Below are 14,667 nucleotides of genomic sequence, written 5' to 3' on the forward strand. Positions count from 1 at the left end.
TTTTATGTTCGATGACTTGATAACCGCAAGCAAAATATCCTAAAAAAATATTGTTTCATTACTGTGGCGCTTTCCATAGATTTCTTCTTTCAATACCGACATAGAGGGTGGATTTTTGGATGAAATAGTACAAGCTCTTTTCTATAACGATCCAAAATATGTATCATTAAAAACTAAATAGGGAAACTGTTCCGTTTTCCATCTCACTGAACATATATTCATCTCATCACACAACAAGGAAATACGACACCAATCTTGTCGCTCCTTTTTGCTAACACGCGTGCTCACTGGTGAAAAAAAAAATCACAAAAATAAGAAACAAACCAAATTCATTTTCATTGCTTTGTTTTCGATGGGATGGAAATAGGAGCTATGGGATGAAGTACCGAACCGTTCCCCTATGAGATATCATTTATAATAGCCAATTTCCAACTCGTTTCTAAACGTAGAAATACAGACCCCATTCCATTTTGGCAACAAAACCATTCGATTTTGGCAACACAAATTTGTTTTGTCTTTCTCGTATACAAAGAATACGTAAAGGCTATAGGCTACAAGGCTCGGAGATCCATAGTGTTGAATATCAATTGACTCAACTCGACAAATTGAGGTGATGTCTGTATGTTTGTAATAGTGAAGCCTATCTTCATGAAGTGCTAATTTGACCTCTCTTATGTCAACTGTCTCCTTTTTTCTCTCTTATGTGTTTTTCTTATTTTTACAATACGCGAGAAAGCACCACTAACGCTAGGTGGATTGATCTGAGTTTTTATTTTTGAAATTGTTTCAAAACCGTGTAAATCTCATTATCCGCGTAAAAAAATTGATTAGATTCCAAAACCGGCTTAAAAATAAAATACGTTAAAAATATAACGCTTAGAGTCTAGTGTCACAATATGTAAAGAAATGTGAAGAGATGAGAGAACAAAAACCATTCGATTCAGCAACACAAACGTTTCAAATGTGTTTGAAAAAATCGAATGAATCTGTAAAGCAAAAATCTCGAAAGTTTATTTTGACTAACACGCGTACTTAAGCTTGAGCTTGATTGACTGCTCGTAGTTGCTACTCCATTATGACCAGATCAGCTGTTCTTGCACAGGGAACCAACAGATGTTTGCTTGGGACTAGCACACATCTTCAATGTACAAGTACTGGTGATCTCATTTGTTAAGTCATACTGGCGCCTGCCACGTCAGAATGCAAGTCAATGTAGGGAAGGGGGAGGAAATGATGATGCAATCACTCGCCCACTGCAAGCCGAATATACCTCTGCACTTGCCACGAGTTCATGCGGAATTTGTTGGAATTTTTGGGTTAGGTTCGAGAGGCACAGGTCCGTCTTGGTTAACGAGCTGCCAATGCGATAGATAGGAGAAGGAAACTGATGGAATTTCTAATTGGATGTAGGAAACGAGCTTTTTTCGAGTTCATTTCCAATTCTAGCAGATTACTGTTAGAATATTCAAGTTGAAGGTATAGGAATAGTAATGGAAACGGTATGGAAGTCCATTTCCAGTTCTAGCGATTGCTAGAACATGAGAAATATAGAGAAAGATACAAAGTAGGAAAATGGAACGGACCTGGGATTGAACCCACGATCTCCTGCGTATGAGGCAGAAGCAGTAGCCATATGACTACCAAGCCCGCTTATTTTGACTAACACGCGTACTTAATCACAAAAACTAAATTATTTAATTCATTAATTCCGATTCGCCGAGCTGAGTTCAATGGTTTTTAACATTATGGGTCTACGAGCAGTTTATAGAAAAATCGCTTCGCTTGTTCGACAAAAAAGCAAAAAAAAAGATCGATAAATAAATAACGAGTCCAGTTGTATTGGACAGAATGAATATGAAAATTTGCATCTTTTGTCTTGTAGGAGAAAAGTACAACTAGATCTGTTCGTCACTTATAATCCAACTATAATGAATTTTCATAAGAAACTAGTCAGTGCAACCTCGTTTCCTCGTATTTCATTTGAATAAATGAAGGAAAACAGCTAGGTGTGATGCGATCGTTCATCTATGAAAAAACAGCTTCTTAATTAATGCAAAGAAACTTGATTCAATTTTAATACGCTATACAACGTAAACTTCAAACCGCGAACCGCACACTAATATTCCTACGTATATATCTTACTACCATCTTTGCTCCCCAGTGTGCCTGTCTAGAAAGAAAGCTTTTGCGGTTGTCATGTGGTGGGCTGATATTCATGCTGATGCTTTTGCTCTGTATACGCCGCAAACCGAAAACTTTATTTCCGACCAACAGCCTTCCAGTTAGCCAAACATGGTGGCAAGAATCGAATGTTGTAACTTTTCATTCTGTGTGTCGGCGAGCGGAACGCCAGAAGCCACCAGGAAGCGTCCATCCCCAAGCGAGTGATCGGAACTGCCAGAAAGCAAGCTAAGAAAATGAAAATACAAACCCGGAGCTGGCGCTTGGCGAAAAATATAGCCTCATGTAATGATTAATTTTATGAGATTTTTGTGTTACACTCCACCAACAACAATAAAACACTCATGGGAAGAATTGATTGAATAATTTGATTTACGATTCTCAATAGCGAATGAGTACCAATTTTGGCTCATAAAAATGGTTAATTTTTTTTTTGAGGATTAGTGACATCTTCAACTTCTTCTATGGCTTTACATTTAAACTGGAACTTGGCCTGCTTTTCAACTTAGTATTCTATTAGCTTATTAGCATTTCCTCAGTTATCAATTGAAAGATTTCTATGCCCGCTAATGTATTAATGAGGACCACAAATTAGTGACATAATGCTTTTTATTCTTGTGCTAGCATCGCATCCCACAACATTTCCGCCTTTTCGCTAAGTATTCTTGAAGCATTTTCACAGTTATTAACTTTGTCATATTTAAATGCTCGTATATCGTTTATATGACACTCATATGTCCAGGAAAATCGAGAAAATCTTCCACCGTACAATTTCTACATTGGAGCAGGATTTGAACGCAGCGAATCTTACTGCTGAGCTAATGATTTTTTCTTTTTTTTTTTTTTTTTTTTTTTAACTAATTTTATTTGCTAATTATCTAATACATGCATTCATCTCTTAGACTAGGTGTTCCGTGTTTTCTTAACACTATCATCCTTATTTGCTATGTTACGCTTTTAGTTATTATTAATACATTTCAATTGCCTCTGGCAGTTAGAATTTTTTCCTCTGGTTGAATTGAACCATGTAGGAATTACAATGTTTTCAACTTAAACTAAACTTAACCTATTTTATACTAAGGGTACAGGGAGTTAATCGTTGCAATAGAAGATTGCAACGATTTTTGTCTTAAATTAGAAATTATTTTGTTGGACATTTGTTGCAATGTCTCAATATTAGAAATTCTATGAAGTTCATTGGTACTATACCACGGAGGCAACTTCAGAATCATTTTCAAAATTTTATTTTGAATCCTCTGGAGTGCCTTCTTTCTGGTATTGCAGCAACTAGCCCATATTGGCACAGCATACAACATGGCAGGTCTAAAAATTTGTTTGTAAATCAAAAGTTTGTTCTTAAGACAAAGTTTTGATTTTCTGTTTATAAGTGGATATATGCACTTAATATATTTGTTACATTTGGCTTGAAGGCCTTCAATGTGATTTTAAAAGTTAATTTTTGGTCTAGCAGAAGTCCTAAATATTTGGCTTCGCTAGACCAATTAATTGGAACCCCATTCATAGTGACAATATGTCTGATAGAAGCTTTCAAATAAGGAACTCTCGGCTTATGTGGGAAAATTATTCATTTTCGCAAATAAGTGGAGAAAACATCCAAACTTTTTTGCAATCTACTACAAATGACACGAAGGCTTCGCCCTTTGGCTGAAAGGCCCGTGTCATCTGCAAACAAAGATTTTTGACACCCTGGTGGTAAATCAGGTAAGTCAGAAGTAAAAATGTTATACAAAATGGGCCCCAGTATGCTGCCTTGGGGGACACCAGCCCTTACAGGTAATCTATCAGATTTAGTATTCTGATAGTTTACCTGCAGCGAGCGATCTGATAAATAATTTTGGATCAGTTTAATGATGTACAGAGGAAAATTAAAATTCATCAATTTTACAATCAAACCTTCATGCCAAACACTGTCAAATGCTTTCTCTATATCAAGAAGAGCAACTCCAGTCGAATATCCTTCAGATTTGTTGAGCCGAATTAAGTTCGTAACTCTTAATAACTGATGAGTGGTTGAATGCCCATGGCGAAAACCAAATTGCTCATCAGCAAAAATAGAATTGTCATTAATATGAACCATCATTCTATTTAAAATAATCTTTTCAAACAGTTTGCTTATTGAAGAAAGCAAACTTGAGGATAACTAGAAGCCTCAGCTGGATTTTTGTCCGGCTTCAAAATTGGAACAACTTTGGCGTTTTTCCATTTATCTGGAAAGTATGCCAATTGAAAACATTTGTTAAATAAATTAACCCAAAGGATAAAGAGCTCTCAGGAAGTTGTTTGATAAGTATGTAGAAAATACCATCATCACCCAGGGCTTTCATATTTTAAATTTTCTAGTAATAGATCTCACTTCATCCAAATTGGTTTCCCAACGAAGGGTCAAAAACATTCTCTTGATTGAGAATGTCTTCGAAGCTCCGTGTAACCTGATCCTCAATTGGACTAGTGAGACCTAGACTAAAATTATGGGCACTCTCGAACTGCTGAGCAAGTTTTTGAGCCTTTTCGCCATTTGTTAATAAAATTTTATTTCCCTCTTTAAGCGCTGGAATTGGCTTTTGAGGCTTTTTAAGAATTTTTGTTAATTTCCAAAAGGGTTTCGAACTGGGATCTAACTTCGAGACATTATTCTCAAAGTTGGTATTTCTCAGAATAGCGAAACGTTTTTTAATTTCATTTTGCAAATCTCGCCAAATAACTTTCAACGCGGGATCGCGAGTTCTTTGGTATTGCCTTCTTCTCACATTTTTAAGACGGATTTTGATTTTTTCTTAATTATCGGCACGAATAGTGTGTTCGCGTCCAGTTGAAGTGAAAGTTATTATAGAATGCTTGCCTTTCGCCACCATGCTGCGAACAAAGAATTCCATAATATGATATTGGCTAATTTACGGAGTTTTGTTTCGGAAAAAGCATTGCGATTTGAATCAAATCAGATCCCTACTAACAAGTGTTTTTCATGGTAACGCAATTGTTTTAATTTGCAAATTCATATAGAGTATTGAACAGCATTATGTGTTCCATAACTGTGGGAGTAGTGTACGTTCGATATTTTTATTTTTGCACACTTACATCGGACCGTGGCTATATTCAGTTTGTTCCCTTTCAACAGCGCAATAACGATTTTTCAACAAATGTTAGACATAGACGGTTATTGAATAAATTATGTCAAATTTTAACCACCATTTGGCGCCTTCATCCAATCTTCCTCAATTTTGGTAACCAAGGATGTTATCGACAGCGAATCAATATTCGAGCAACGCCTAACAATATACCCTTTGTCGTCCACAGAGTTTGTTACTGACAAACGCACAAGAATCATTAGCCTTGCATACTCTGATATTTCCGAAAATACGATGCTAATTTTGTAATCATAGTTAGATTCTCGAGTATTTCCAAAAAAGCAAAAACTGTGATAGCATGAAACCGAAGTTTGCTGAACAGATAATGCAAAATAACGGGATGAATAGTTAGCAACAAAATTGGCTTCTTTTTTATTGCTGACAAAATCTTTCGGATCTTTGTCATTATTATCTCTGACAAAAACAAAGCTTTGTCGTAGGTTTCGTAGGTTTGTAGGTTTGTAGGTTTGTCGCTTGTTTCTCATGCGCATCCAAGAAAAATTGATTCCCTGGTTATCGATTATTTAGTAGGTAATCTGCGTTTTATCATTTAGTAGTTTGTCGATAGCACATTCCATAGGCTAAATTTTAAAATGTGTTGTCTGGTGAACTTTTAGTGCGAAGGTTTTACTACAACTCTACCTAACATTTCGTTCTTTGAATTTCACTAATATGGGAGCAGAGGCGCTAGTAGCAGTAACTTATACTAAATGATTGAAATTTTGTTATCTTTTAGTATAAGTTACTGCAACTGGCGCCTTAACTCTGCTAATAGTGAAATTCAAACATCGACGTATTAGGCAGAGTTGTAGTAAAACCTTCACACTAATAGTTCACCATACAACACATTTTAAAATTTAGCCTCTGGAATGAATTATTGTCAAACTACTAAATGATCGATAACATCCTTGTTGGTAACTATAATGACTAATGCAAAGTTCGAGTATACCGATACCGAACGATGACTACACTGGCACTGTTTGGTGACAGAAAAGCATTTCTCAACATTTTACAACAGGATTTCTAAACAAATAGTGCATACCATCACAGTATATGGTGTTCTATATTTCACTAAACAAGAGATGTCTTGGCGAAATATAAAAATTCTTTTTTTTTTGTAAGTCATTTCTACAAACGCGGCAATTTGAATTTTATTCCTATATAAAAATTATAAAACGAACGAATCATAAAGAGAATGTGATTCATTCCATGCTGCCTATAATAGGTATGTAATAAATAGAAAATACAGCAAAGATGGAACTGATATACAGAAGATAGACAAAATGATTGCGTTTGGCAACATTCTTATGAAGTTTAAATTAGCATAACTTACAGAAGTTTTTTTTTAATCTTTTCTAGCGAGATTTCTAGCCAGATTTTTTTTGACTCATCTCGTGTACGAAAACAGTGAAAATTTAGGTTCTTTGGTTAACAAAGTTTGAATAAAAGAACTGCACCAGAAGGAATCCAGCCAAAATTTAAAAATAATCTTTAACCATCCGACAGAAGGTTCTCTGCTGGAGCCAATTCGTGGTCCAGGCTGTAGCGATCTCGTTCCCAAGCCCCCCTCCCAGAGTTTTGCATCCGCCGCTGAGACCTTCCATGCTGATCAAGAGGCTTATTGTGCCGATGTTCGCAGTGACGGCTTCCTTGTTTTTAAGGATTTCACGGTGTCCGGGGGCCCACATTAGGGTGGTCGAGTGCAGCTTGGATGGCCTGGATGAAGGGTTGTCGAGGTGAACGCAGCTAACACGCTGGCGGAGTCCGTAACAACTGGGGAAGACCAAAAATGATAAAGTTGATCTATACTTGCATTATTCGTCCAAAACTGACATATGCTGCTCTTGTCTGGTGGCCAAAAACAAAAGAGGCTACTGCACAGAAGAAGCTGACAAAACTGCAAAGGTTAGTGTCCATGCAAAAACTTAAACGATTGAAGTTATTCAAGTCAGGCGATTTAGTGGGCCACTTGAGTATTTCACAAAATTTTCAATATGGGCCAGTGATGAATATGAATGGAGACTGGATGAAACCTGTGGAGAACTATGACATTCCTTACAACATATATGAACCATCACGTATGGTTTGGGATGTAGGAGGTCCCACTGTTCGAGACGGTTCCATAAAATTCTACACAGATGGCTCAAAAATAGGAACAAAAACGGGTGCAGAAATCTTCGGCCCTGGGATAGCGATCTCAGTGGCAATGGGAAACTATCCAACGGTGTTTCAAGCGGAGATTTTTGCTATAATGAAATGTGCTAATATCTGTGTAGAAAGGAAATATAGATATGCAAATATTTGTATTTTCACAGATAGTCAAGCGGCACTCAAAGCGTTGAGTAGCTTTAAATGTACGTCAAAACTTGTCTGGGACTGCATTCTTTCATTGCGAAAGGTGTGCCAAGAGAACTCCGTAAATATGTACTGGGTTCCAGGGCACTGTGGCATTGGAGGTAATGAAAAGGCAGACGAGCTTGCGAAACGAGGTTCAAATACACAGTTTATTGGCCCAGAACCTTTCTGCGGTATATTATACTGTACCATAAAAATGGAATTAAAATCCTGGGAAGCACAAAGGTTGATGACCAATTGGTTGGTTGCCGAAAAGTGTGCTCAATCAAAGAGATTTATAATTCCCAATGTTAAAGTAACCGAAAAGCTCTTAGAGCTCAGCAAGAAAGCTCTTTGCACCTTCACTGGCCTAATAACCGGACACTGCCCGAGCAGATATCACTTGAAAAATATTGGCCAGATTCAGAATGATATCTGTCGTTTCTGTAACATGGAACGTGAAACCTCGGAACGTCTGTTTTGCAGTTGTGATGCATTGTACAAGGGTAGATCTAAATTTCTAAATAGTGGCTTTATGCAACCAGGAGATATTTGGACTGCAAATCCTGGAAAGGTAGTGGGTTTTATTAACTCAATTATACCGGACTGGGAAAATACGCGTCTTAGGTTGTTTACTTGACAAATGGTGATCAACCTAGAAGATGCGAATAGTTAATAGTAATCAGGGGTATACCACAAAAGTTCAACTCAATGGACGCAGTGGTTCTACGCCCCAACAAAAAAAAAACAACTAGGGTGTGGCCATTTAGCCAGTCCTCGGTTTCACGGCTGCTCGGAAACTTGCCGCAGCTTTGGGTGAAAAAACAGAATACAAGTCCGGTAGGCGGAAAGACAGAGCTAAATTCCATTCAGAAAAGATCCCAATTCCGATTTTACCTTCAGCCTTGGATCCGTCGGTATATTGGATGATCAGAGAAGGTTATTTATCCAGGATTTTTTGGTTAAAGAGGGCCTCAACCTGGCTCTTGTTTGGGTACATTTTAAGGCTGTTCTCGAGAATGAGGTCTATCTTCGGTTTTCTTCTCTGGCAGATGTTCGGCCTCATGCGGTGGATGTAGGCGATTGTTGGGAGGCGTTTTTCGCAAATTATATTGAGAGATTCATTTTCTCGATTAACTGTGCTGGATATGTTGGACTAGGTTTCTACAAATAGTTAATGGTTTTGGAGCATAATGTGATAGTGACCTATGCCTAAACGGCAGAACTCCTGCTTCCTGATGTAGACGGCAAGTTTATATGTGGGTGCTATTTTTTTGACGTAGTTTTCGAAGTTATAGTAAGTCAGTTTAAAATCATAAAGGAGTCGACTGCTGATAGCCGCATCCGCCACCCTTAGACGCATGGAGTTGTCCGTTTCCGTTATATCGTGACCAATTTGTGATTTAGGCGTAACTTATTTTGTAAACAAACACATTGTTTCATGGATTCCGGAGAATACAAGCGTTTTTAATCCTAAAGTAATTCCATTATATGGTATCGAAAAGCTTAATCTATCGGATGCATTCCGCAGTTTTTTTATGAAATGTTTGTTTAAGCAGGAATTCGCCTTCCAATGTTGGAAAGTTAAATGCCTGTCCCACCCCCCTGGCGTCCTATACTATCACAAGGGGTTTGACAATAGCCACCATGTCCACGGACGGTAGTTCATTACCGTCCGTTGTTATCGTACGAAAATAAACATCATGTGTTTTGTTTACTATTTGTTTTGGTTAAATCGGAAAATTGTTTTCAAAATAATTGGCAGGATTTACATCTTTGACCATGGTAATTATGTTATTTGATGATAAAATATAATAAACTTACGAATTCGAGTGAATCGACAAGTGAAATGAAGCGCTACACGAAATCATATTTCGTAACTTGTTCTCCCGCTCCGAATTAAACAAAAGATATTATTATTGTTTATAATGTGGTGAGCATTACAGTTGAAATGGTCCGGGGATGCAAATCGAACAACATTCATTAGTAAAATTGAAATGAAATAAATGGTGTGCTGAAAGATATTTTGGGATTATATTTACATGCCCATAATAGCTGGTAATATTTTTGACCAAATTGAAAATGTGTAGCCAACAATATTTTGGATAAAATCTAGTTGCTTGTAAACGCACGATTCGGGAGAAGTACTTTTCAAAATGTATGCTGGACACATTCATGAAGATGTTCGCTACGCTGAGAAGCATCTCTTGCCACGGGGTTGGCATGTCCAGACTCTAGACTAACATCCAATAGCCTCATGCTTTTTTCGTCGGAATCTCTTTCCTGTCCAACGTGACAGCTCAGCCACAGAGAAACAGACGTCTCACTCGACACATGTTCTATAGATCATCTTTTCAACGGTCGATTTATTTTTTTAGGTAATCAATCGGCCACCGATGGCGCTTGAATTGATTTTGCTTGTGTTTGACGTTTGCGCACTATCGCCATCTGGTTGCCGCTTGGCCACACACAGTGATTTTAGCAATGAGTTATAATGTTTCCGTGATGATGATTTTTATTGCATTTCATTTTATTGCACTTTCGCATATCGCTGTATATAGTATCCCTACTTTTTGTTTATGTTTTTTTTCTTTTTGCCATTTTGTGTTTTTATAATATTTTATGTAGAACATTAGTACAACGAAACATCCATTTGGATAAAAAACAAAATCATTCGACGCCGATGTTGGGAAGACAAATTGTGGATGATGCCATCTTTCTGGGGTCTCCAGTGTGCTTACCACAAAAGATACATATTCATGCAATAGCGGGTTGGAATGTTGGAATATAACAGATTACATTATGGCACACAATATAGAAAACAAGATGTGCTTAATATGTGAAATTTAAATTCTATTCCTCCGAATGAAGATCATAAAAAGAATGTATGTTCACAGAGATACCCACCAAAAACTTTGTCACGGTGTATAGAGGATGACTTCAAGCTTTTTGTTTGAGCAGGAATTACAGAAATAAAACAACAAAAAGCTTAGCATTACTGGTGCATGAGGAAAAGCGATGCTTTCATAGATATTCTTGATTTCCTTAGATCAATCAAGCCATTATTTGCTGAAAATCTTCCCAACTGATTGTTAAATGTGATCAATTTCATTTCATTCCGCGTTGGGCTGGGAGACCTGCGGAGGGTCGCAAATGTATAATTGATTCAATACACACACCGTGCGGCGGACCCTCAGCCATCAACTTAGTACTAGTGGGAGCAATTCTCTTTCGCAAATTCCTTTTGTTTTTGACTTGTTGGTCTATCGAATACTATCGCTGCTACCCACCCAGATTCTACTGGCTTATCCCACTCATACTACTAGACGAGCGATGGATTAACACTATAGTTGGAAACGATTTTCCCAAACCCAGCCACTTGTTGAAGGTTGCGCGAGGCGAGCACTATTCTAATCTTACAACACATTCAACGGTCGCTTCGTCATATAGCTGTGCCTGTTGTTGCAGAGTCAGATGGTTGACTGCTGCTGCTGCAATACTGCAAACAGCAAAAGCTGGATCGAGGTGGAAGGCGCGCGCTCGCGCGTTCGTCCGATGGCGCGGGTAGATTAGTTCCCGCCAGAGATCGGATAATTGCTAGCATAGTCTAAGCGATAGGGTGGAACTAATTTCAGACTTGAACCTGGATTAAGCTTAGGGTACCCGTTGACCGTGAAACTTTCTAGTTCCATTGGCGGTACCACACGCAAATTGTAATGTAATGGTGAATGTTTCTATCCCGGTTCGTTTGGCGATTTCTTTTTAAAACTTTTACTAAAAACCAATTCGCATTAGTTTTCTTTGTTATCTCACCCTATTGAGCATTGCATTAACAACGTCGCACGTACCTATTCATACGCGCACGACACCAGAGAGGAACAGGCGGCGTTCTGTTTGTCGTAGTGGTGTAATATAATTTTGTTGCAAACATTCGTCTTCCTAGATTCGTAGGTGCTCAACTAGTTTTGTATACTAGAGTTAGAGTAGTATCAAAGTCAGTAGATTTTAAAATAGCGATTACATTCATCATCTATAAGTTGATGTAGGTTTTGTTAGCTCACAATTATATACAGGTTGTCTGCAAATTATCCGTTCAGATGTCAACAGTTTACTTCTACAGAGCAAACAAAGAATATAATTGACACACTAAGGAGCTCTGTGGCTATCGCAACACAGCAGTCTTTAACCAATGTACTTTCTGTCAATATGTACATACTATCAGCTATATTTTTTTTTCTAACTTATAGGATAATAGCCAACTATTGATTTGATCCTCATAAATCGGGGGCCCTCCTTAGCCGTGCGCTAAGATGTGCGGCTACAAAGCAAGACCATGCTGAGTGTGGCTGGGCTCGATTTTCGGTGCCGGTCTAGATAATTTTCGGATTGGAAATAGTCTCCACTTCCCTGGGTATAAAAGTATCATCGTGTTAGCCTCATGATTATCGTCTCTTTTCATCATCTTTCATCTTTGTCATCAATTTTTATGGAACAAAACAAAATAGGCTGTTAAACCGTGTAAAATGTGTGATTTTAAAATAAAAAATGATTTTCTGTTTTGAAAAGCATCTATTTACGATTTTTTTGACACCAAGAGTACGATGTGAATGAGATCGACTATTCTGACCACCATTTTTCGTCTCTGAACGTTTGTCATAAAATAACGTCGTCGTTTATTAATCGTCAATTTAATTCTAATCAAACTCGTGGAACCTACATTATCACCACTACAAAACTACTGAATACCGGCCTTCAAAGTAAAATCGCTGGGATCGGACTCGGAAGCCTAACAAGACATGTTCGAGATACGTTTTACCCTTTATCCATTCATTCGTTTAATGACTACTCTGTGTTGAAATCATTCTCCAGACAGCAGCCTCCTTAGAGCTTTCCGTCCTACTAGCGAGTATGTCTTCTCTAGAGATTGTTAGTGTGTTTGTTAATAGCAACATGTACGTAAATGCTCTTTTAGCTCTCCGATTGTCGGTCGGTCCGCTGACCGCCAGAACCTAGTAATAATTATCTTAATAGCGATACTCTCGTACTTGTAAATTATCTTTAATCTACATAGACGTTGTTTTCTAGTTCACATATATATATTTTCTCTTTATTTTTTCTCTCTATTACCATCTAGCAAACCGAAACGGCAGAACCTAACTAGCGAGTATACGAAACACAAACCTAGATCGTACCAAGAGATCGTTTCCTAGTGTATTTTGGTAGTGCGTTTGAAAACTGCAAGTAGTGTGGAATCCAAAACAAAGCTGTACTGTAGTGTGGAAAATCTGGTAACCAGTATTTATACATATATAGAAATCGGAGAATTTTGTTGAGCGCATCCCCAGTAGAAAGCAAAACAGAAAACAAGATAACCGAAAACAAACACCTATTACACAGTAGAAAAATTTGAAAAAAAAAAATGCTGTTTGAAAATCCTGTCGCGGCCGCAAAAATGTTCCCATACAGTGTACCTCCGCCGATTCAAGGTGCAGCAGCGGTCCCGGTGCAAAATTTAAGGTTTGTGGAAAAATCCTTTCTTCTTTTCTTTCTCTCGCATCAAAGATATCACTCTCTCTCTTATGTGTTTATACATCGTTTCCTGCTTTCCTTTGATTAATGCAATGGCTTCAAACATATCGTCGGCGTATGTGTCTTTTTAGTGATTCTAACTTTTTCCCGAAGCTCTAACATCAAACTGGTGGATGTGATCCTAAAAGTATGTTTTGGCAAAGTTACAATAAACTGCAGTTAAATGTATGCACAGCTTTGTCACCCACACATAAAATAACAACCAATGATTTGAATTGTGAGGATGTGAGGCAAATGGTGTGTCCTTTTTGTTTTCATGCTGGTATAAACTTCCAGACCTACACTGGTTTGTCTCATATCTAAGAAGGTAGTTTCTACCTTGATTTATTTGTCGTAACAAATTATGGATTTAGCTTTTTATGCTATTCGGACCCGGATCATCATTTCACTTATTTCTCCGACTGGCAGGTAGACTTCATTTGAAGCGTTTTTAGAGAAATTGAACCCTGATCACGTTAAATTTGTGACACAAATGTGTGTGCTGTTTCATCAATTTGAACGAGACTTGAATTGAAACACGCTCCAAGTGGGAAGCTGAAGCTGTCTAGTAAGTGGAACGTTTCAGTGGCTTAATTTGTGAAGATGGGTGTTCGAGATTTAACGTGGACAGCGGCTTTATGACATTTTTTACTAAAACAAGATTCTTCCATGATATTCACATTTGTCCTGAAAATTATTAAGCTTATATGTATACCAATTGTATTCGTAAAGTATGCGACTTTAGGCATAAGTACCTTAAGCATAAATATGTTAGGCATAATGGACGTTAGGCATAATTCACCCTTATTTAGGTCAGGCGGTTCTTTGACACATTTATGCCAAACTTACATTACGCCAATCGTCCGATTTTATACCTAATTTCCATTATGTCTATGCCTATTATTGTTAGTTTTTTTTAAGTTCAAATATTCTGAAATTTGGCCAAATCAATCTTTGAAACACAAAAATTATTCGGGTCAAATTTGAGCATGATTGGTTTAAAAAAAAGACCCTGACAATGATTGGTTAAATTCTGCCAAAGCCACCATTCACCCTATCAAGCTGTTGAAAAAATTACTTAAATAAGAAACTATTTGCCAGATTTTCCTTCAGTTCTGTATAAGAACCTTACAAAATTTGTATAGTTGCTTGGAATACCCCAATCTGCTAGATTCTAATGCAAATATTGCATACAAGCATGCAGAATTCTTTATACACTATATATTATTATATGCAAAATTTGTTTAAAAACCTATAAGATTATATTTTTGAATGATTGTTTTTTGATTGACAAGTTTCTTCACAAAGTAAGAAAATGTGACCCTCGCTGTTTGGGGGTTCACTACCAAATTTTCAAAAAGACTTTTGCAATCAAAGATTCAAACGTTTATTTGACGAATCTGACAGCACTCCAACGCAAACCAACACCATCAACAGG

The 14,667-nt window shown here is 37.5% G+C and overlaps 1 protein-coding gene across 4 annotated transcripts in view; it reads left to right on the top strand.

Annotated features, from left to right (window-relative positions):
- Positions 1 to 14,667, top strand: part of LOC134225237 (RNA-binding protein Musashi homolog 1-like) — a 153,158-nt gene that overhangs the window by 9,089 nt on the left and 129,402 nt on the right. For all 4 annotated transcript variants that reach the window (XM_062705147.1, XM_062705145.1, XM_062705146.1 and 1 more), the window contains one exon: positions 12,796 to 13,178. In XM_062705147.1, coding sequence (XP_062561131.1) covers positions 13,081 to 13,178 — 98 coding nt within the window. In that variant the 5' untranslated portion in view covers positions 12,796 to 13,080. The remainder of the gene's footprint in view (positions 1 to 12,795; positions 13,179 to 14,667) is intronic.

The sequence above is a fragment of the Armigeres subalbatus genome, chromosome 3 (genome assembly GCF_024139115.2).
Source record: "Armigeres subalbatus isolate Guangzhou_Male chromosome 3, GZ_Asu_2, whole genome shotgun sequence".
Classification (NCBI taxonomy): domain Eukaryota; kingdom Metazoa; phylum Arthropoda; class Insecta; order Diptera; family Culicidae; genus Armigeres; species Armigeres subalbatus.